Source organism: Gobius niger (genome assembly GCF_951799975.1).
Source record: "Gobius niger genome assembly, chromosome: 23".
Classification (NCBI taxonomy): domain Eukaryota; kingdom Metazoa; phylum Chordata; class Actinopteri; order Gobiiformes; family Gobiidae; genus Gobius; species Gobius niger.
Window position 1 is genome coordinate 11125065 of NC_136874.1, and position 22450 is coordinate 11147514.

At 45.7% G+C, this 22450-nt stretch overlaps 1 protein-coding gene across 1 annotated transcript in view; it reads right to left on the bottom strand.

The window, feature by feature from the left end:
* Window positions 1-22450, bottom strand: part of tns1a (tensin 1a) — a 130619-nt gene that overhangs the window by 48001 nt on the left and 60168 nt on the right. Inside the window, 8 exon segments of the mRNA XM_079581436.1 lie at window positions 7-1650; window positions 16657-16782; window positions 16907-16972; window positions 17516-17645; window positions 17718-17793; window positions 17871-17993; window positions 17995-18141; window positions 22172-22255. Of these exon segments, the coding sequence (XP_079437562.1) occupies window positions 7-1650; window positions 16657-16782; window positions 16907-16972; window positions 17516-17645; window positions 17718-17793; window positions 17871-17993; window positions 17995-18141; window positions 22172-22255 (2396 nt within the window).

Here is a 22450-nt window from a genome sequence, read left to right on the forward strand (position 1 = left end):
TCTTACCTGCAATTCTATGAGCCACTAGGCCTTCCAAGTTAAGCTCCTCCTCTGGATCCTGCTCTCTGGCCAAAGACGTGGAGGAGGTTTCCTTGGGCTGGGGCGTGTGCGTGGGAATGGGGGAGGAGGAGGCACTGTAGCCTTGGTAGGGCGAGGGACCCTGGAGCTCGGGGGAGTGAGACACCATTCCGCCCTGGTAAGAGTTGACCGGTTTCTGCTGGTTGAAGTTGGACTGCTCGGTGTAGTGGGGGGTGGCTTGCCTCGAATGCACGTAGGGTTCAGGGGTGTGCGTTGGGGTGGTGTTTTGGTAGCTGGTGTTGGGCCGCTGCGGGGAGAAAGCGGGCGATTCCATGACCGGGCTCTGATTGGGGATTGCAGACACCCTCCCGGGCGACCGCTGGGGCTGATGGAAGGCGCTGTTCACGGGACTGGAGTTGTTGTTGTACCCATGGATCGCGGAGTCCGCCTGGTAGGACGGCCTCGCCAACGTTTGGGAAAAGGGAACTTGGGACGCGCTGAGGTTGTTCTCCCCGGGCGGCGCGCTGTGGGATTTGGACATGTGGGAGTTGATGGGGTCCAGGTCTAGCATTAGCATGTTTAGGGCCTCGATGGACTGCTCGATGTCCCGCTGCGAGGCTGTGGTGGGGAAATGGGGCAGGCTATGGGTGGACTGCAGAGGCGGACCAAACGGGTCGTCGGGGAGGCTGTACTGGTGCCACGTGTTGAGACCTCTCTGAACCGCATCTCTGCTACTGGTGCTCCTCTCTGGGGCTCTCGGCATGAGTTTGGGGTTGGTCTCCGGACTGCTGCCCGGCTGGTTCCCGAAGGATTGCGAGCGGTACATTCCGTTCCCGTTCTGGTAGCTGTTGTATCCTCCCTGCGGGGACGGAGAGTCGTGTTCCTGCATTGTTGTGGGCGTTCTAGATCCGTGAACCGGCATCTCGGTCAACTTTTCACCCCCTCTCTCTAGGTAGGGCCCGTCGTTTTGGCTGACAGGAGTTTGCGATTGGTAGTAGAGGTCCGCCGGAGTAGCGTGACCTTCCAAGGAAGAAATGGTCCCTAAGCTGTCCACGCTGTTGCCTTCTTGACTGTTCGGCAATTCGTCGTCGAGAATATCTGTCTCCCGCTCCCCCGTGGGCGCCCCGATCGCTCTGTTATGACCTCCGTTGACGTGGACTTGCGCTGGGACAAGGTGCCTAATTCCACCTCCTGGGCTGGTGGATGTCGACAGGTAGGCTTGCCGTTGGTTGGGAGGTTCGAGTCCGCTCAGAAGCTGGTCGAGTTCTCTCTTCTCCTGCGGGCTGATGGGCGGGTGGGCGACTGCCGGGTTGTTGGCGATCACCCCGCCCTGAAGGGACTGGCTGTGCTCATCGGTGCGGTCGGTCTTGATGGATGCGGTGGAGTTCCCGGAGTCGCTGCTCACGGAGAGGGTGTGGTCGACCGCGGGGAGGGCAGTGGGGCCGGTGACGGGGAGGGTCTGGTCGGTGGTTTGGAGAGGGTGGCTCGTCGTCTGGAGGGAGGTGTCCGCATTGGTCAGAGGGTTTTCATGGACTGGGAGGCCGTTGATAGTGACCACCCCCTCCAGGGACTCTTTCTTGCGGACCCGGGCATATAGGCTTCCGTCGATAGGGCCTTGAGTGTGATCAGCATCTAAAACAAAGACAGAGGACATTGGTTGTCATTAATAGTCCTTAGATGCAGACACGTTGCAAAGAACAAAACAATGCCAGCAAAAACAAAACCATTGTGCTGTAGTGATATGGGTCACAGCATCCAAACCTTTTTAGACAGTATACTTGCAAAACGATCGCAAATTTTTCAGTCTCTCTCACACATCATCCCATGGACCCGACTGTAAACATCTATTTTGACCTGAAGCTCCAGCATGTGCCCAGCTCCTGCGGTGCTAATAATAGCCCATTTGCTGGACTCAGGCCCCTGTCACGTTGCGTCAGTGTGGGCACACATGGCCAGAGCTCTACTGGCAACGATGAGCTGTCTATTTAGTTAGCACTGATTTCTGGCTGCTGAATCATGTTAGCAGGATAGCAATGACTTTGCGTAATGCCATCAGTGGTTTTGGTTTTGTAAGACATCCAAAACATCCTAACGGTAATTCACGTTCTACATCTTAAAAGGTTAAGAAAGTCAATTCAGAGAATGTGGGCCCCGTGTTAAGTTAAAATATCTATCAAGCATCATTTGTTAGATATCCCTGCTATTTGGAGCAAAGTTTTTCTGAGTTGTCATACTAACTGGGTTATTTGAGGTGAAGGTGTTTCATCAGTGAAGCTTCTGCATGCTTAGCTGTTCCACCTCAATCTAGGCGCTCGTTCTAAGGGTAGGCATCAGAAAAAAAGTCCTGGCTGACTGAGAGCTTACACAAACACATCCCTCAATAAAATGTGCTGCTCATTGTCTCGCCCTACCCGCATGAAGAAAGTGATCCTCCAACGCTATAGCTCATGTGTTTGCAAAGCGATCCCGGACATATATATATGTGTCTGGGGCCTATGCGGGCTTCCAAATTGAGCGACCCCGGGGACAGATGGTGGATCGCTCCGACCGCAGCTATTTGAAAAGCCGTGTCAACAACAGCAGCGTGCGGACCGCAGTAGCAGCGAGGAGCCGGGAAGCCGCACTGAAAGCTGTAAACAAATGGTCCCCCCGAGGTTGTCGATAATGATGACGCATGGATTTACTTTCGCACTCACTCAACTAGAACGGCAGGTGTCTTATCTCTACAGCCAGTCAGATCAGATCAGCATTAAAGTGGCCTTTTTTTTTCTCAAAATCGCATCAACTTCACAAGCTGAACATACACAACTGTAAAGAAAGGCATTAAATAGCATTAATTATTTATTTTAGGAACCACATTTTTTTCCTTGTAAGAGCTTAAACATTGTAAAAGCTAATTTTTTGACTCTTTCTTTATCAGCAAATACTGGAAACACTGAAAAACAATGTCTACATATCTGTGTCCGTGGTTCTCAACCAGTGGTGGAGCTTCGAGAACTTTTTTCAACAGAACATACCCATATAAAAATATACATTTCAACTGAAAGAAAAAAAAGTTTTGTCCAAAAGAATTGAATATGAATAATTGTTACTCAATACCCGAAATGGTTACAATGGAAGACTCAAATTACATACACCTTTTTCTTAATAAAATGGAAGCAGTTAATAGTTATACATTAACATATTCTAGATTAGTGTTAGAATGAGAAGCAAAAACGTCTTACCAAAAGGTCAACATTGAACACCTTTGTCGTAATCCCCTCAAAACGAGTTAATCTACGCAACAACATCCACAGTTAGTAGACTCTATCCCTCCAGTCTCTCTGCTCTGACTGAACTCTTCCACCTTGCGTAGCCCGTTATGATTCACGTCCTCCCATCACAGCGTGTGGTGGAGTGGGGCTTGAGGGGGCTGTACCACTGCTGCTGCTGAGAGGGGGAGCCCATGGGCTGGCACTGCTGCCCCATTCCCGGCACTGTGGGGGTGGGACCTCCGCTGAACTACAACTCCCATGTGACCCATGTGAGGAATGCGGCGTCCATGCCGGATGATGTCACCGCAGGGGATCCCCTCCATCAGTGTCAGGAGCTGCTGAGTTTCTCCAAGGCTAACTTTAGAGGACTGCTGCTGTAATGCGTGGGCTCGGATGGGATTTTATTCAATGGGATTTCATTTGCTCAAACACTCAGGCCCAAGAGAACAAGGGCCGTCTGCATCATCAAACTGCTGACTTTTGAATCCAGGTACAACTGCTGTAACCAACGGAGCCGGTGTCACCACTCGTCTGATTTATGACTTCACTGGGAATAAATGTTTGTAAGAGAAGATTTTATTCAACATTTCGTTTTGAATCCAGGACTACCATTAGAATACCATTAATCTTCAAGTCAGGGATTTCGCAGTCTGACCTCAGGGACCATCTGCTGGACCTCTACTGTTTAGAAAAAGCCTCAAATTGTTTGTCATCTTCACTTTCAGAAGACACTTCTTTTTTTGGACTATTTTCACTTGTAAATGGCAAGTAAAGAAACTAAATCCACACAACCATCAAAATGACGCCAACTTATTGTTGCAATAGTACGTGACACAATATTCACTATCTCAAGAAGCCCCATTTATCTGAAAAGAAAATGCATGGTAACTAAACTAAAATGTATTTAAATGATTCTGTATTTTTACATCTTGGATAAACATAACATCGTTTAATGGAATATACAGTGGACAAATCCATTAGTAACAAGTATATTAGCAAAATATCGTGATCACAGCCAAAAAGCTAAGCTAAATTACTACCTCCCACATTTTATACTGCTTTTATTTTCTGAAATGGCCAAACATAGGGTTGAGTTTTGTGTCAGTGTGAAGGTACAGAACGGAAGTGCCAAACAATGTGGAGCATGTTTGGAACCTGCTAAACCAGCGTCACGGGGTCGCGACCTCTGGGTTTAGCCATCACTTGTGGTATGTGTGGACCGGGCAGCAAACAGCGCTCTAGTACTGCACTATTCCCCTGATTTACCGCGTGCACTCAATTTGCAAGACTTTAAATGCATGGTAACTTAGAAATTGCAAAAGCTTTTGGTTTAGTCCATTTTGGCCTTGTTTTGGTCCCAATTTATTTCGTAGCCTTATCTTAGCACAATTTGCTGAAAACAAACAATATTTTTTAAACGTAATGAAACAGACTCTCATGGGAGGAACAACAGGAACAACAACGAGAGAGGACCTGCCTGCTAAAGGTGTTCATAAAAATGTACATTTGATCTAAAAACAACAAAAAACAAAATGTAATAAAATCGTTTTATATTTAAATAATGAAATAGGATTTTGAGTGCAGCCCTTGGTTTTCTAGCCTGGGAATATTTTTTCTCTCTCTGTGATGCAAATCCCTGTACAATTCAAAGAGCAATGGCTTAGCTTTGGCGGTACAGGCAAGCCTGCCAGCACGCTCCATCTGAATAGAAGAAATAGCTTTCTTCTGGTGTCAATAAATAGCTACAGCAGGCCTCAAATTAGCCCGGTTGAGTCAGAGAGGCTTTCACACAAATAGCCCACCACTTGTTTCTGACTACAGTGCCTGCTTCCCCTGGCTTTAGACAAACCATATATTTAGAAGTACGTTCGGCCAAGTTGACCGTGAAAAGATTACACTGATATTTCCAAATATCTCATCCAGTTGACTCAGACCATCACAACTTGGCATGTACTGTATACAAACATCTCCCAACTCATTCATCTCTTAAGCTGGATGGTCATGACAGTTTTTCTCCAAGCTTTATGCCAACTGCAATGGCATTTTGATGGGCAAACCACTTCTGACCAATAGGGCAGTATAAACAATGACTGTGTGCTGTAAGTGAATGGTTCGATTGGTTGCTACTGTTTACATAGCACATAATATATCAAAAGGCTAAAGCTAAAGTTCCTGCATGGGTGCTTCTTATATACGTCCCTTTGCTTCCTCCTTCAAAGCACATTCACTTTATCTTGCACCTCAACACAAGCTACACTCAAGTCCTGACTTCTGGGTTTTGCTCCATTGTTCCAATAAACAAACACTGTACACTGGCAAGGCAAGCTACGACAACTGGGACGTGAATGACTGAGGGACACAGCATGACACATTTCCCTACAGGGACAATAAGGTACACCTTAACGTTACCTTGGCCAAGGTAAGGTAAGGCATTTTTAACACATGATTAGGGCAGAAAATGGTAGTGACTCCAATGGACAAAGAAGCAACCAAATAACAAAATATAGAGTTCATTCTCAAACTGAGGGCGTTTGCAGTCGACCTGGAGCTCGACCCCAGAGCGGCACTTTTGGGTCAGTGTGAATCCAACCGCAGCACTGTGCTCCGGCTGAAACAGGTGAAGCACTGACCTTGGGCTGAACTTTGGATTAAAACTCTGACGCAAAATGGATTAACTTTACTTCAACAAAGTATGTCTCTCTTCTGCCCCTCGTTCCCTTCCTGCCGTAAAGCTTGGTAAAGCTTCCCTGTCCATGAGCCGATTAAGGTTATTTCCCCCTCACTTCGCATATCAGCCTTATTGTATTTTGAATATGCGTGTCGGTGCATTGACAGATCGATGCCCGTTGTCCTGGGAATAAGTTCGTTGAACAGCTGATCGTTGTGACGTGGCTGATGGTACATCGCTAGTGCGGGTACGAATGAACACGGACTGAACTAACTTTGAAGTAAATGCAGTTGAAAATAGGGCAGTCTCGGGTTTTCACACCCACGTGTGTGAAAACGCCCTGAGTTTCCGCCTTGAACTTTGCTGTGACAGTCCCAGTAGTAAATAGTGTTCTTATTGCTGTTGCTATTCCCTCCTCTCATGTGACGGGCGACTCTGGTGAGCGTGCCACAGCCGGGGCTCATCCTGCCACCTGCCTGTGTATTCTCTTAAGTGTTGCTCTTAACGTCTCATTGCCGCGACGCGGTCGCCGAGGCCATTAAAAAGCCATCGGAGCACCTGTGGCCAATGGTTTATTATAAATAGAAGCAGGGCTGATGGTAATGTGCTCTGGAGCAGCTGGGATGAGGAGTAGAAACACTGATGGGACATGTAATATCAACAAACATGAGTGAGTGACTGGGATCATTTGTTAGCACAGACACAACCGTATACAGCACAGGAGCATTTCAGTCACTGCTGTCACGCTCATTTGAGCCTTGTATTGGGATTGGTGGTAATAGTCATCTTTTGAATACTCTCACAGCTAAAATCTCACAAAATATTGCCGAAGTAACTGCAGCTGTTGTACTTTGCCAACTGTGGCCGATAAAATTTCAATTTCAATTAATTTAGGGGCCTAATGTAATTAAACTAAACATAAAATATGTAAATTAGCATAATCAAACAGTCTATTTAGCCAAGCCATCACAGCATCCAGGCTCTTGGTACAGTATTATTTACATCTTTACAAAAAAAGGTTCATTACAATATTTTTGACAATTCCAATCTTGAGAGATAATAAAAGTAATAGTAGTAATAGCTTAGCCTACTTGAAAAAATAACAACGTTCTGGGCAAATCAAAGAGCTTCACTGGAAACACGACTAGAATTAGACTAGAGGTTCCTCGAGGTTCTATTCTGGGACCATTTCAGTTGTAATCACAAGGCACTATATCACCTTTCATCTTCCTCACATGCAATTTAATGCGTGATTTAAGGAGATGCACGACCAACAACAACTGTTAAATCCAAAGTTTCCTTGCTTGTCAGTAGCTGTGGAAACTCCAAACTGCCCTGGTGCATTTAAGAGACACAATGACCTTATAAAAAAGACCAACCCATCTTTATAAGCGGCACACATTAGAAATAGTAGCAGGGCCAGTGTGAACAGGCAGGGTTTAAGACTAACATATGGAGATCTGTTTCCACTCGCAACACTCATCACTGTGAGATTTACTACGAGCACATGGGACAGGTTACGCAAAACAGTACCAGGAACTATTTACCATGATAAATAACCAAGACTACTGGTAAGTTAGATGGAGGGAATGTCACTGTTAAAAAAAAACAACTTCAATGTCATGGCTTTGAGTCCCGGCTCCGACAGTTTGCTGAGTGTCTCTGTCTAATACAGCCAGTACAAAATGAGTCAACAAATACACCCATAAAATTAAACAGCATTAAAGCATTTTTGGCTGTTTAATAGTTTGGGGTCACTTAAAATGTCCTAATTTTTGAGGATGAGGATAAATCAGAAATACTATCAAGACATTTCTAATGCTGTGAATCAACAGGTTCTAGCTGGAACCTGTTGATTTTTAATGGAATACCTACATAGATACATATCACTCCAGTGTTTTAATGGTACATTGTGTTAGCTAATTGTGTAAAAGGCTAATTGATGATTAGAAAACCCTTGTGCAGATTAGAGACGCTACAACCGACCTTCCTTTAAGCTAGGCGTCCGGATAAAAAGAACATTATTTAACCTCGGAAACTTTATTCTCCTCCTTCCTTTAAGCTAGTCGAGTATCTGGAGCATCAGCCTTTGTGAGTTCCATTACACTCTCAAAATGGCCGGAAAAGGGGACCTCTCTTCTGAAACTCCACAGTTTATTGTTGTTCTTCGAAATGAAGGCTATTCCCTAGTCGAATCGAAATGTCTTATTTCCAGACATTTCACGAAGACATTGCACAAAGCGAATTTAGTCCCAGGATTAGCTGATGAATGAAAGAGTTCCTCGGTCTGTCAAGTCAACAGTTAATTTGACCATTGTTGCTAATTGAGAGTGTTGACATTCTTCCAGTTCTAAAGCCTTTGTAAAGTAAAGTAAAGTCTTTTTGATTTGAAGGGCCTCCAAAACCATTTAACAGCAGTCAGTCCCTTCACTGGTTATTGCTAGTGATGATTATGTTGAGTCAAATCATCCAAAGAGCTCCCCTGGACCCCCCCCCCCCCCCCCCCTGTCGTGCGATGGTTAACCTTATACATGTCCACATTTACCGGTGACATGCTTGGGCAGGAATCCCGCCGTACGCCTGGACTAAAGCAGGAGATGTCAGCAGGTCTTTGGGCGTCTGCTGGTGAGATCACACGTTTCATATCGGCTCGACGGCGGCCTGTCTGCGTGCCGCTGCTGGGAGCTTTTGCCCCTGACTGACAGCTCTCTGACCGGGCCGTAACAACCTGTCCACACCACGCCTCACTGGAGCTGGGATAGAGACCTCACCGCGTGTTCTCCCTCACTGCAAAAAGTCATCTAGAAATACGCAACATTTTCTTGGGCATTTTTGCTTGAGTTAAGGTTTGTCTAAAAGATATCGAAGTTCATGAATCAGCTACATGTATTTATTATGAAAAGACAAAATCGGAAATCGAGATCAATCAACATGAGAAAAACAACTGACATAATTTTTTTTGTGCCATATCGTCCAGCCCTGTATGGACCCAGATAGTAACAAACTTAAAGCCATGTCGTGCAACATTTCACCCAATAAATACAAGCATTCATTAGAGATATTGTTAAAAATACCCCCAAAAAAGACTACAAACATGTTTCTTTGCAGTGAGCAGCTCACCTGTCCTCAGACCTGACTGTAGCTTTACTTGGAAGTGGGACGTCTCCAGCTCGTCTCCATGGAGATGTCGACATAAGGCAGCCAAACAAGAGATCTAAATATTTGAAGTCCTCATCCAAATCAATTCTGTGATTAACCACTACCAACATGAAGCCTTTACTGTGTCTAGCTGGTTATGGAGCATGTTTTGTATAATCCAAAATGTTACGCAGTGTGCCTTTAAAAAAAACACATTTATTTACAGTAAAATAACGAAAAAGTGTGGGTTCCTCCCAGACCCATTAAGAGCCCGTCGGCTGAAATGGATCTGCCGATGTCGCGCCTTGGCCGGGATGACAGTTGCTTCAAAAGGTGTCATGGCGGTGTATCAGTGAGTGGCAGGAGTTTTATATTCGCCATGTCTGCCGGCGGGGCCCCTCTCCGGTGTCCCTCCCCCCTCGTGAGTCCAGCTGCCTGCCCGGAGCTAACGTGACCCGCTCGGATTGGACACCGGGAGAGCGAGAGAGAGAGCGAGAGAGAGAGAGAGAGAGATGGCTTTCAGGGTGATGTCATGTGTCCGCCTGTCTGTCAGCTCGCGGCCTGTCATAAAAATCCACCCCGCTACTGTCTGCACGGAGGGCAGACTAAACGCGGGGCCGATTCAGGGGAGCAGTTAGTTGACAAGCGGCGCGTTGGGATTTGAATTGGCGACCGAAGGAAAACAGCGCTGAACAGTAGCACTTAGGCAGAAAGGGGCTGTCGCTTCAATGCACCAGGCTCTGTCCCTGTGCTGCGCCTGTGTCTCCATGGCTCCAGGACACTATTCAAATACCAAACATGGACAATAGTAATAAATAATATTAAAGGTTGGAGAATAGATGATGTTCTGTACAACTGGGTTAAGATTGCTGGTTCAAATGGTGCTGGGTCATGCTACACCTGTCCCGTCTTTGTGTCCGTATAAGTTCTGATGTCGTGCATATTAGTAGAGCGATGGGATCAGATGAGGCTCGCTTGAACTCTGTCTCCTGTCTGCCTGGGAGCTGTCTACCCTCCCGGTGCTGGGGTGCGTCCGTCAGTCTGTCACCGGGCTGGATCAGTGCCGTCGTTAAAAAAAAAGTGCATCTGGCTGGTGGCCATACAAATGTGGAGCCGTCATCTCTGTCTCTGAGGAGATTAGCTCCACAGACCTCAGTATACATGTGTGGACAGGTCACACCTGACAGTCTTGGTCATGTGACACTATAGGCTATAGTATTTACAAACTATAATTCAGCTTTCCAAAATCACATCTGTCATCACAATAGAGTGATCGAATTATAATCTGACTTTCAGTTAGAAGTGCAATTTATGTTTGGGAAATTAAAACTTGGGTCAACTGCATAATGCATATATGTTAAACGTTAAAGGTGCATATGACACATTAGACACAGTTTTGCTAGAACATAGTAAACACAATTATATCTAAGATTTTGCTAAAGAATATACCCAGCTTTCTTTTGTTTGGCCATTTTTGTGATGTTTATAGTTTCACTTGGACACCGACAGGAAGTGACATAGACGAAGGCAAACTATTTTATACTGTTACCATGCCAACCATGTTAAGTCAATGGGAAATGAGTCCAACTGCTGTGGCACTTTACCTCTAACTATGTCACTTCCTGTCAGCAGCTTAAAAAATAAAATTAAAATAACTTTTCTGCCCTGCATTTCTTCATTAAAATGGCTGCTTCTCTGAAATAAAAATGATAATTATGCAACTGATGTTATCCTTCAAAATAAGTCATATTCTCAAAAGCATTAAAACCTGTCACATGCACTTTAACACTTGGGCAAACTGTTAAACTAATACACATGTACGGGGTTAGCAGCTTTGATAACATTTTATTTTACATTGCCCTTGATACATGTGTAGTAACTTGTACCTACAGGTTACATACACAATGGAATAATGTGTATTAGTATTCTGGTGGTACATAACGTAATGAGACATAAGACCCAAACTCTAACCCTAACCTTAAGCCCTAACCCTAAGGTCCGCAGGGCCTCCAAAGTACAAATACACATTATTCCATTGTGTATGTACTGCATAGGTACAAGTTATTACACATTGCTACATTGTACTAAATTTTGTTTGGTGCAATGCATCAAGGTAGTGTAAAATAAAGTGATGAAACGGAAACATAACGGAGGACAGCAGGATGGTCCCAGGTTTGATATCTGTGCTTAGAGTGGCCCAATCAACATGAACTATAAACATACACAGCTTGCTCCAACCTGAAGCAAAGTACTTGAAGATCCTGACTAAGATCCTGGCTAAAGATCTGAAGGTGGGTCCCTGGGCGCTGCGGTCGCCCACTGCTCCTGAGAGGCTCTTGCCCTGACGCAACCTCCACCCTTCAGAATATCGTACAGTATTGTAATGACATTGTGGGGAGGATTTTCAAAGGTTTCTTCATGATGAGACACTGAGAAAGACGTAACACGGCAACAAAACAATTTAGCAGAGGCCAAAGACTTGAGAAAAACGCCAAAGTTCACCATCATGTTGATGTGTTTATAGGGCAACGTGACAATAACTCCAATGAACAAGTGCTAGTTACTATGACAACTTAAACAATCCCTGGAAAGCACGCCCTCCTCTATGAGCATACATTCCATTTGCATCTGGATAAACCTCTGTATGCCAGCTTTGATCAGTGCCTTTACCTGAACAGGGAGGATTATGCAAAGGAGAACACTACCGCTCTTCTCTGCGCAGTTTGGGGCCTTGGATTTGAACCTGCTTGCTGCACTGTCAGCAAGGCGCCCCACCACGAGCGTTAGGGACTCAAGAGACACTCACCGGGTGCTATTCAGGTACCTTCCCGCGGCAAATTCTATCAAGGAAGGTGAATTCTGGAGGGCGGCCATGTTTGTCCAGCATTTTATTCACACAGCACGACACCGAGACCAAAGACTGGCTCACGGAATGTAGCTTTGCAGAAAAATGATTTGGGATTATGGCAGTGTGCGTAAATCCAAGCCCTTTCTGTGATGCTACCGAGCAAAGTCTTTAATGATTTTGGTGAGCCCAAATTGCAGGCCGCTCATAAAATGTTCCGCACACAAATTGCTCGCCGTGCTTAGGTGCCAAGACACAGCGGATGCAACAATGTTAGCATAGTAACGCTAAAAACAAACACTTAAGAAGAAAGTGGGTAGAATCAACTGACTTCTGCTGCCATGTATGCAGCACCAACAACTTTCCAAATTTGACCTAATACAAAGCCAGAAATGCGAGAACATACTCACCAACAAGCGAGAAATGGCCTCCTCGTGTTTCCGTTACTTCCTCCCACAGCTTTCTTCATTAGAATCAAAGTTGAAGCTCACATAAGAGTTAAACTCCGCTGCTGTGTCCTGGTCTAACTATGGCTGTCCCTGTCTGTGCGTCTGTCACTACCCAGCTATTCCAGACATGCTCCTGAGCCCTGCCAAATATGGGAGGGGGCCAGGCACAAGGGCGGGCGCGGGCTGGTCCTAGTCCGAGCTCACCACACTACTGTACAGCATGTATGTATTCGCCCGGTAGATGGAAAAATGCAACACATTTCTACAGAATTAAATCAAAGTGAAATATCAAAGAGGAGGTCTGATGTTTCTTGCAGATATTAAGCAAAACTAACCGAGCTTGACCCCCAAAAAAGTCGTCACCTGGATGTACTATGTGCCCAAAGAATGAGATCAGCTGACGACCTGAACATTGTGAATGACCAGGTTATTCCATCACGGGGATGTTCCAAGGTGACAATGCCAGGAGTCGTGGGGCATGAGATGGACAGGCCGCAACAGAGTCCAGATCTTAAAACCATTGAGAATCTTTGGGATGTGCTGGAGAAAGCTTTGCACAATGGTCACACTAGTCTCCCATCATCAATATAAGAACTTGGTGAAAAATGAATGTAACACTGGATCTTAGACACTGAAGAAGCTTAGTGAAACAATACCACAGGGAAAGCTAAAGGCGGAACAACCAAATACTAGAGCATGTGACCTTTTATGTTGCGACTTCTTTTGTGGTCAAGCAGCGTATCAAATATATTGCGACCTCTATATTTCACTTTGTCAGCTGTAAAATGCTATATGAATCCAAAACACTGCTTCTACTGTGTTGTAATGCTTTTGATTCTACATAGATTCTGCTGTACTTGTGTGAATGTGAGCCACAGACTGCAGAAGTACAAAAGATTTGATCTATCTATCTTGTAGTGAAGCTTTGGCAGATGTTTTTGCCTGTCGGTGCTCTGCGATGGACGATAAAGCCTTGCCACAGATTGTACGGTAAGAAAAGAGCTTCCTGGACGAGTCATTTTAAAAGCTGCTGCTACACACTAAGCATAACCAACCAGGGAAGATTCACAGATTACTCAAACAAGTGCGAGTGGTTCAAAACACAACTTTAGGGATGTTTTTGTGTGGCTTACAATGTCGGGAACAGCGTTTTAAAAATATATAACAGCCAAAGCTTATTAGCCTTCTTGCTAACGCTAAACGCAACAGCTGTCGCTTAGCACTTGCCTTTTTTATGACAACGTAAAGACGTCCACAGTACACGTAATAACTCGCTAAAGCCATTCTCAGCTGGCTTCCGGTGGCTTCATGCCCCCACCACCACAGCAGCAGCAGCAGCAGCACTGGTATCTCCTTGTTGGCTTGAGCCGGTGGCCTCCTGACTGCTCTGACCTGGAGGGGTCATCAGCTGCCGGAGCGGTGGGCTATTAGTGGAGCTAAGGCAGGCTGACAGACACAAGGTGCACGTACGCATTCCACTGCAGCATCAACAGGTTCAGGAAACTCACACTGAAACACCAAAATACTGAATCTTTGGCCAAATAGAAGGAGAATGATGACTAAATGATGTGTTCAGCTACTCAAAACTAGTCTCTGTTGGTTGAATAGACTGCAATATTTGACTAACTGCAATATTTGTCCACAAAGCTATGCTAACACCTTGAGCTAACAACAAATAGGCATTAACTTGAAAACCAAACCCCCCCCCCCCACTAGCTTAATGCTACTAAGCCTCTGGACAATTCTAAGAGCAACATCTTTCACTGCGCCCTTTTAGCCTGGATTTCCAAGGTCTCCAGACTTGGTTAAAAATGGCTTTTGCGCCGGAGTTAAGCGTTTGCGGCAGATGAAACGCTCGCTTTAGCGCCCGGTCAAATAAACAAGTCTGGATTGTGCGAGTGACACCCGCTGAGTGATTAGCATTGGGAATAAAAATAGCGCTGAACTGTCGGGAGGATCACGGCAGATATTTGGGATGTCCGGTTGCGTGAGGTCACTTTGTTAAAAGCGGACAGCGGCTTGTTGTTCCCCCAGTGGCTCCGACAATTATGTTTTCATTACGGGACTTTGGTAGTTTGTTTTACAGTCGGCGCGGTTAAGCTAAAGGCCTGTTGGTGGATGGGTCAAGCGCGCAGCAATGATAAACACATGAGAAATGGAAAATGTAAGGGCGACCAGGACATCATTAGTTCATAGTGTTCAACAATTATCACCTAAAATAGCATCAAATCAGGATGGAACAGTCTTTAATCATTGCCCTCCACCACATTCAGTAAAACAGATAAAAGAAAAGGGATTAAAGTTAATTTTGATGAAGTTTAGAGCAGTAATCAGAACCATGAGCTTTTGCAGAACAGAAAAGGTTGAATTGATCACATCTCAAGCTATTCATATAAACACAATCGCCCTTTGCTTCCATCATCCTGCCATTTCAGCTGCTACTACCTAACGCCCCACCTCCACGGCAGAAGCAGAACCATCAGCCTCTTCAGAAGCTCTCTCTGGAAGCTCTGGGTGACAAACGGCATGTGAAAAGCGCTAAAAAGAAAACAAAGAATAATCTAGGGCTGCACCTGCTTGACACAGTGGACATATACTGCATATGGGGCTTAAAATAGGCCTAAAAACATTGACCCGTGTGTCTTTAAGAATTAAATAGTAACAATGAAATTCATAGAGTTGGTGAAGACTTGGCGTGGGGCTCCTCCTGTTGGCAGCTTTAATAATTGCTTATTAAAAAAAAAAAAGTTTCTGTTTCAATTTACAGTGTGGTTTGCGGCTTCAGCACAGCCTGATACACACACGTTGAACAGATATAATGTTGGATTATGGGCTTTAAAAATGTGGGGGACGTGCAGAACGAAGTGGTGACACCGTAGAAGAAGAAGCAGCTAAATTGAACGAGGGAACAACTTTATAATGCGTAGTTTCTCCTTTAAAAAGCTGTATTGGTCCACTGTGCTCACTTTGCTGGCTTTATTTTTAGGCTGATAAAACTCCAGAGCAAGCATCGAAATAGCCTCCATTGTTGTTGCGTGTCGAGGGCACGTCTGTCGGGAGGTGGACTGGTGGGGTGCGTGAAAGTAAAGCAGAGCGGGGGCCAAGTCAGGACGAGCATCCCACAGATTTCCATTCACACAGGCTAACTTTGAGAGCTGCTAAAAAGATTTCATTCCCTCTTCTTCCACTCTAAAAAACTCAAATTCATGTTGACCACAGCAGTTTTTTCCTCCCCTCTCGCTCTTCTTCCAACAGCCTACTGTCCGAGTGAGTGAATGTTGTAATTACAGAAATGAATACAGCGGCGCGGGCCGTTTTCGCTGAGCGCGGAGAATCTCGGGCCGCCCATTCAATTAGCCCATCCAAACCTGCAAGCGCTGGCGATTCCCACTGACCTGAATGCATCGCCGCAATTACCACAAACGCCTCTCAAGGGAAGTCCATAAAAATGAATTGGAGCTGTAAAAGGCCCTACATACACAGAATGGGTGAAGTGGAGCCAGCAGCATAAAGAGGGGCTAAGCACTGAGTCAACAGATAGTGGCGCAGACGGGAACGAGAGCGGGTACTTTTTACTTTGACGGTAACTCAAGAAGACAAATACATCTTTATCTTTATTTATTTTGCACTTTGTAAGTTAGAAAATGCAGTATTGATCTAAAAAAGCTGAGAATAGTTTCACTTCCTGGTTTTCAAGCCATCTCCCCATAAGCCCCACCCCTTTCCTCTAATTCCCCTAGATATTTAGAGCCATAGCTGTCAAGACCTCTGCTTTCACCTCTCTTTCGTGCCATCCAAAATGCTAGAGAGGGTCGAAACACCTCTCCAGGTATGTTTTTGAAGAACATAGTAAAAAAGCTCTAAAACGTCAATTTTGCATAATACCCCCCTTTAATAAATGTATAGGAGTCCCGGCCCCTCCCCTCCTCCAGCGGCCTGTCAATTAGTCCTTTAAATAGTGTGGCAGAAATAGGCGGGCGTCAGTCGCCTGCTGCTGCCGCCCCCAATCCAACCCCCCCCACGGAACCTGTAACACGACCCGCCTTGGCCACTGTCCCATACAGAAAACCGGCCCCATGGGAAACAGCAGGCACCACTGTGGGACCGGCGTGTGGAGATGGTTCAAAGCTTGCAGGAGGACATTTCAGCTACATTGCCCCCCCGTCTATATGCGCGGTGTGAGAAATTGATCATCATAATAATTAGAATTTTTTCGCAACAAAAACTGAATGCCCACCAAAAGACCAAAGGAGTAAGAGATTTATCCCTGCTGTCCCAACTCACCGGGCACTCCCTCCGTCGTGTCCTCACAGCGAGCGTTGAAGTCGTCATACGAGTCCCAGCGGATCAGGGGGTCCTGGGTGTTGTAGTCCACTGACACGCTCGGCCCATTCTCCAGGTGGCCCAGACCTGACGGGGAGGAGAGTCAAATCAAGTAACTTTCCATCGAAGTATTGTTACAGGAAAATCCATGAAGGTAAGGGAAAACAGTGCATAAAGCTAAAACTATTCAAAATAATGTTAACTCTCTTACCTTTAATTTTCTCTGGCCCATATGAGAAGACAAACTCCACTTTCCCGTATTCTGGAAATCTGTCATCTGTGAAAACATGAAACGGAAAAAAATAAAAAATCCAGATAAAAGATGAGCTGTATTCCAAAGTTCTGCATTTTCTCTTCTTTCATTTCTTCTGCAGGTGGGATGCAGATGTGCCCTGGACACTAGAGGGCGCCATTTCCAACTGAATGATGCCATACTTTTTACAGCACATTTCAGGTTTAACAGACCAAACCATATTGCATCCCTTATTCCCGGATCATAAGCAACCTGGAGATGTGATGTGTAGGAGGAGGACATTTTATTCTTTGAACTGGCTTTTGTTGACTTGACTAGTTTCAGTCTCAACAGCTCAAAGAATGCTGTAGATTTTTATTTTAACCAGTTTTCCATGTACAATATTTTCACCGGTCTTAAACCCCACCTGAACCAAGCACATTTTCTCCAGTTCGGCTTGAAAATACAACAAAAAAGTGTCAAAAAGTAATAAAAGAGCTGCAAAAACACAATAATCAAGCATAATCCTGCTTAGAAAGGTCTGAAAAGGCTAAAAAACAACAACAAGTGAGCGTTTTGAAATGGTACCTTTAAAGGTCTCGTCCAGCTCGCTCTTCGCGAACACCACGCCCAGGTCGTGGATGGCGCAGGTGTGGAACTGCACCCGGAACACCACGTCTCGAGTGGGGTTCCTGAACCTCTTGTGGTAGCACTTCAGCTGCGGAAAGGAAACCGATTTAACGTTGAATGTCTATACGAAACTTGAACCTGTCTCTCACTGTTTATTTACCAAGATGTCTCCCTTCAACAGCAGGCCCGGCTCGATGGTTATGCAGATACTCGTGTTGCTGTCTCCTTGTACATTACTGCAAGGGAATAAAAAGCATTCCTGTAGATATTTGACCACACAATTTGTGCCCAGCCCCTAAAAGCAGTTTCTTACTATATTCCTGATGTGTAAACTGGCTGCATGGCCTGGTAGATCTTGAGGAAAGGTCGGCAGCCTGTGAAAGAGGCACAGGTCCTTACAGTACAGTGGAGATGAATGTGCAAAATAGTAGGTGTGATGCATAGGAATAGAATTGTAAATACCCTCCTGACCTCCTTTGGACTCGAAGTTGGGGATGCCGTGCATGATGACGTGGTGCAGGAACAGGGGCTTGTTGTTGATTTTGATGTGGCCGGAGAGCAGCCCGTTGAAGTATCTCACATACCTGCGGAAAACACACAGGGGAGAAAAGGGGAGAGGTCACAGCCACGGCCAGGACGGTCAAGGAGAAGTACATCTTTATTGGAAAGATTCAGCGAGCTTTGGACAGAATGCTTTGCCATGAGTTCCACATTCTTACATCTGGACCTGGCCATGCAGAGACTTTTTGTGTTTTTGTCAACTGCCCCTAAGATTTTAAGAAAATATCATCATGTTTAAAGCTTGTTGGCATTAGTAAAGGACCCAACATACAGAATTGCACTCACATTCTTCTTAAACAACCTATTCGCCCTCCATCCATCCATCATGGGAACCTCTTTCACCTGTGCACGAGCTAAGTGCTAAATGATGCTACGGGGGCCATTTCCCAAGGCGCCCATAAGCCTCTTCAGAACCCATTATACCAGGCTGGTTGAAGGGGGGTGGGGCGCATTAATGAGCGATAATAAGGGGCCGAACCACCTGCGACCTTCACCTGGGGGGGGGGTGGAGGTCGAAGGCCGCACCCTAAGCCCTTCCACCGCCCCTTCGCTGTCCTGGTCCAGATGGTTTAGGCCTGTGTGGAATTCAATTAGATTTGTGGGAGAGTGTTGACCAGGTGGAGTGGAAGTATCGTCAGGGTTGGGGGTATTAGAGTTGTCATGGGGAGTGATGGAGGTGGCTATTAGAATGGCTATTAGAGGACGGGGTACAGGCAAGTGCATTTATCTGGCATCGGAGAGGTCACGGGCCCGGCGTTTATATGAAGTGTGCTATATGGATTAATAATGATCTTCAAACGGTACAGTACAATCGCAGATGGATGTCACGCATATGTACTGTAACTATGGACGATTTACGGTACATTTATTGGGGATAGTTTAGTTTAATGACAGTGAAGCTACGAAACCTGTAAAGATCAGACATGGGATCCACCAAGGCGCCACTACCCAATCCATGTTCTGTACGTTTCAGTAACCTTCCCCCGTCCCTTCCCCTCCGCTGGGTCTCTCCAGGTAACGGGGGCTGCGCTGGTCGGGACAGTTAACAGCCTCATAATGCACAAAAGGGGGTCGCGTAGTAAACACGCGGAGGCAGATTTATGAGCGAGCGGAGCGCGGACCCCTTCAGTGAGGCGCATTCCAAACACAGCATTGTTTAAATACTTCCAGCCTGGTTCTTCGCGGCTCTGACCAGCGCTGGTTTGGAATGCGCTCCTGACATTAGCCCCGGGAACCGCGTCCAGGGAGGAAAAACTGGCGTAATGCGGGTCGAAGAATGCGATGGATTCCCCGGAGAGATCGGGCGGGAGCTTTCTCACACAATTATCACTATTTAGACTCAATTAGAGACAAACCAAGAGGAATGTTCGCTTGAATGTTCCACAGTTGAGCGGTTTTCTGCTTTTTACAGGAGCCAACGAAAGCATGTCAGCCTACGGCAAATAAAGCCCAAGCTTGTATTAAGGAAGCATGAATTATCATATACACATTTCAGTCAATACGAGGTGGTATTGTCTGGACTATGGCTGGGTCGACACACTTTTGTCAACACTATCGGCGGGACCCAAGACACAGGAGGCATGTCCCGTCGAAAAGGAGTTCAAAGGCGTGTAAAACAAGTTCCAGCAGAAAGCAGGAGATGATGGATGGACGAAAGGAAGAATTGCACGAAAAGCCAACTAAACACCTAACTGCCACATCTGCATTTTGAACATTGCTGTGTTGTTGGTTAAGCCTGGTGGTGCCACGAGGAACGTTGTGCAGCTGACCCCTCCACGGTGAGGGTGACACGAGCCTGATGCTGAGTGAATGAATCCTCACACTTGCTACTCTTCAGGAACTGATCCGCTTATCACTCACGACATCTGTCTTATTCAGAGACTTTGACCACAAAAAAGTCCATATTGCAGTTCTTTGTTGAGCCATGAGGGGCAGTACACACATGATTATAGATAAGGGGTCTCCCAATGGGCGCTGGCTGCTCTGCTTTATGACCACGACCCTGAGGGCCGCCATTGTTCCGCCATTGCTGTAGTACCTCCATATCGCCACTAGGCCCCCATTGAAAAGCATTGGAGTTTAGACACCTTAAAAACTTTTCTCAATTTTTTCAACACTAGACTAGGCTAGATATTCCTCCTGAGATAACGCTGGGTTAATCACAAAGTATGAAACCAGGCTGGTTTTCGTAATATGAATTTTTGAAATCTCGTACTTAATGAGGGTCGGACTGTTAGCGTTGGAGCAGCGCGAGCTACACGTCACGCAAGTGCCGAGTCTACGGTGAAAATCCCGCCTGTATGTCCTTTTTAGGAACATGCTTCGTCAGAGCTGGGGAGGGGGAGTCTGTAAATCCGCCATGAATTCCCCCACGGCCGTGGTCATTATGGTAAACGGGGAGGAGTGAGCATAAGACGTCCATTATTTTTACAGTCTATGGGGTCTCCAAGCTTTTTTACGTTTCGAAGACACTTGTGTAACTATGCGACTCAGGAGGAGCTCCCCCTGGGAGGGTTTGTAGCCTAGATATTTCAACTAAATTTAAAAAAATGACTTGGATTTTGTCCATGTACATCCCTTTATGTACCTAAATGTTTGCAGATTGTGTTCAAATCTTCAGAACACAAAGTAAATTCCTCTAAAATGTGACTTGACAAGTGCATGAAGAAATGTGGAAAGCCTTTGGTGAGCGACCAAGAAAGGTCTGGAGAGCTACTGGTTGGACATACCTGTTTTTAAATGGCAAATACATAGACTATATAGGAGGAGGAGGAGAACATTGCTGTGTTGTTGGTTAAGCCTGGTGGTGCCACGAGGAACGTTGTGCAGCTGACCCCTCCACGGTGAGGGTGACACGAGCCTGATGCTGAGTGAATGAATCCTCACACTTGCTACTCTTCAGGAACTGATCCGCTTATCACTCACGACATCTGTCTTATTCAGAGACTTTGACCACAAAAAAGTCCATATTGCAGTTCTTTGTTGAGCCATGAGGGGCAGTACACACATGATTATAGATAAGGGGTCTCCCAATGGGCGCTGGCTGCTCTGCTTTATGACCACGACCCTGAGGGCCGCCATTGTTCCGCCATTGCTGTAGTACCTCCATATCGCCACTAGGCCCCCATTGAAAAGCATTGGAGTTTAGACACCTTAAAAACTTTTCTCAATTTTTTCAACACTAGACTAGGCTAGATATTCCTCCTGAGATAACGCTGGGTTAATCACAAAGTATGAAACCAGGCTGGTTTTCGTAATATGAATTTTTAGAAATCTCGTACTTAATGAGGGTCGGACTGTTAGCGTTGGAGCAGCGCGAGCTACACGTCACGCAAGTGCCGAGTCTACGGTGAAAATCCCGCCTGTATGTCCTTTTTAGGAACATGCTTCGTCAGAGCTGGGGAGGGGGAGTCTGTAAATCCGCCATGAATTCCCCCACGGCCGTGGTCATTATGGTAAACGGGGAGGAGTGAGCATAAGACGTCCATTATTTTTACAGTCTATGGGGTCTCCAAGCTTTTTTACGTTTCGAAGACACTTGTGTAACTATGCGACTCAGGAGGAGCTCCCCCTGGGAGGGTTTGTAGCCTAGATATTTCAACTAAATTTAAAAAAATGACTTGGATTTTGTCCATGTACATCCCTTTATGTACCTAAATGTTTGCAGATTGTGTTCAAATCTTCAGAACACAAAGTAAATTCCTCTAAAATGTGACTTGACAAGTGCATGAAGAAATGTGGAAAGCCTTTGGTGAGCGACCAAGAAAGGTCTGGAGAGCTACTGGTTGGACATACCTGTTTTTAAATGGCAAATACATAGACTATATAGGAGGAGGAGGAGTTGCCTCACTAGTTTAGCCTGAATGATGTGGAAGTCATATTGTGTTCTCCCTTTTCCCCTAAAAAAGTTATTCATTTACAAGATTACATAGATAGGTTCGACATACAAGAATCACATCGACATAAATGCACCACGCTGTCAAACTGGACAATGGTGCCACTGGACACTTCAATTTGAGAGAACCCAGAGTGGGCGAGGTCGCTCGTTCAGACCTGGTCTGTGAAGGCTGTCCCACGGGAAGCGCTTTGTCCTCGTAGAAGCGTTTCATGGCGAACCTGTCCAACGCCTGGTCAGCACTGCAAGAAAAATCCAATAACAAACAAAAAGTGAGTGGAAAATGGCCTCCTCGAAGTGAGAGATTTACTCCAATCCCCATAGCCTTCATCACTTATCCTCCTGGCTCGCTCCCCTCTGCAAACATCTGCGAGCTTTAGAAAGACATCTATTTCAAGAGGAGGGAAATAAGCCGTTTGGTGTTTGGCCATAACAGC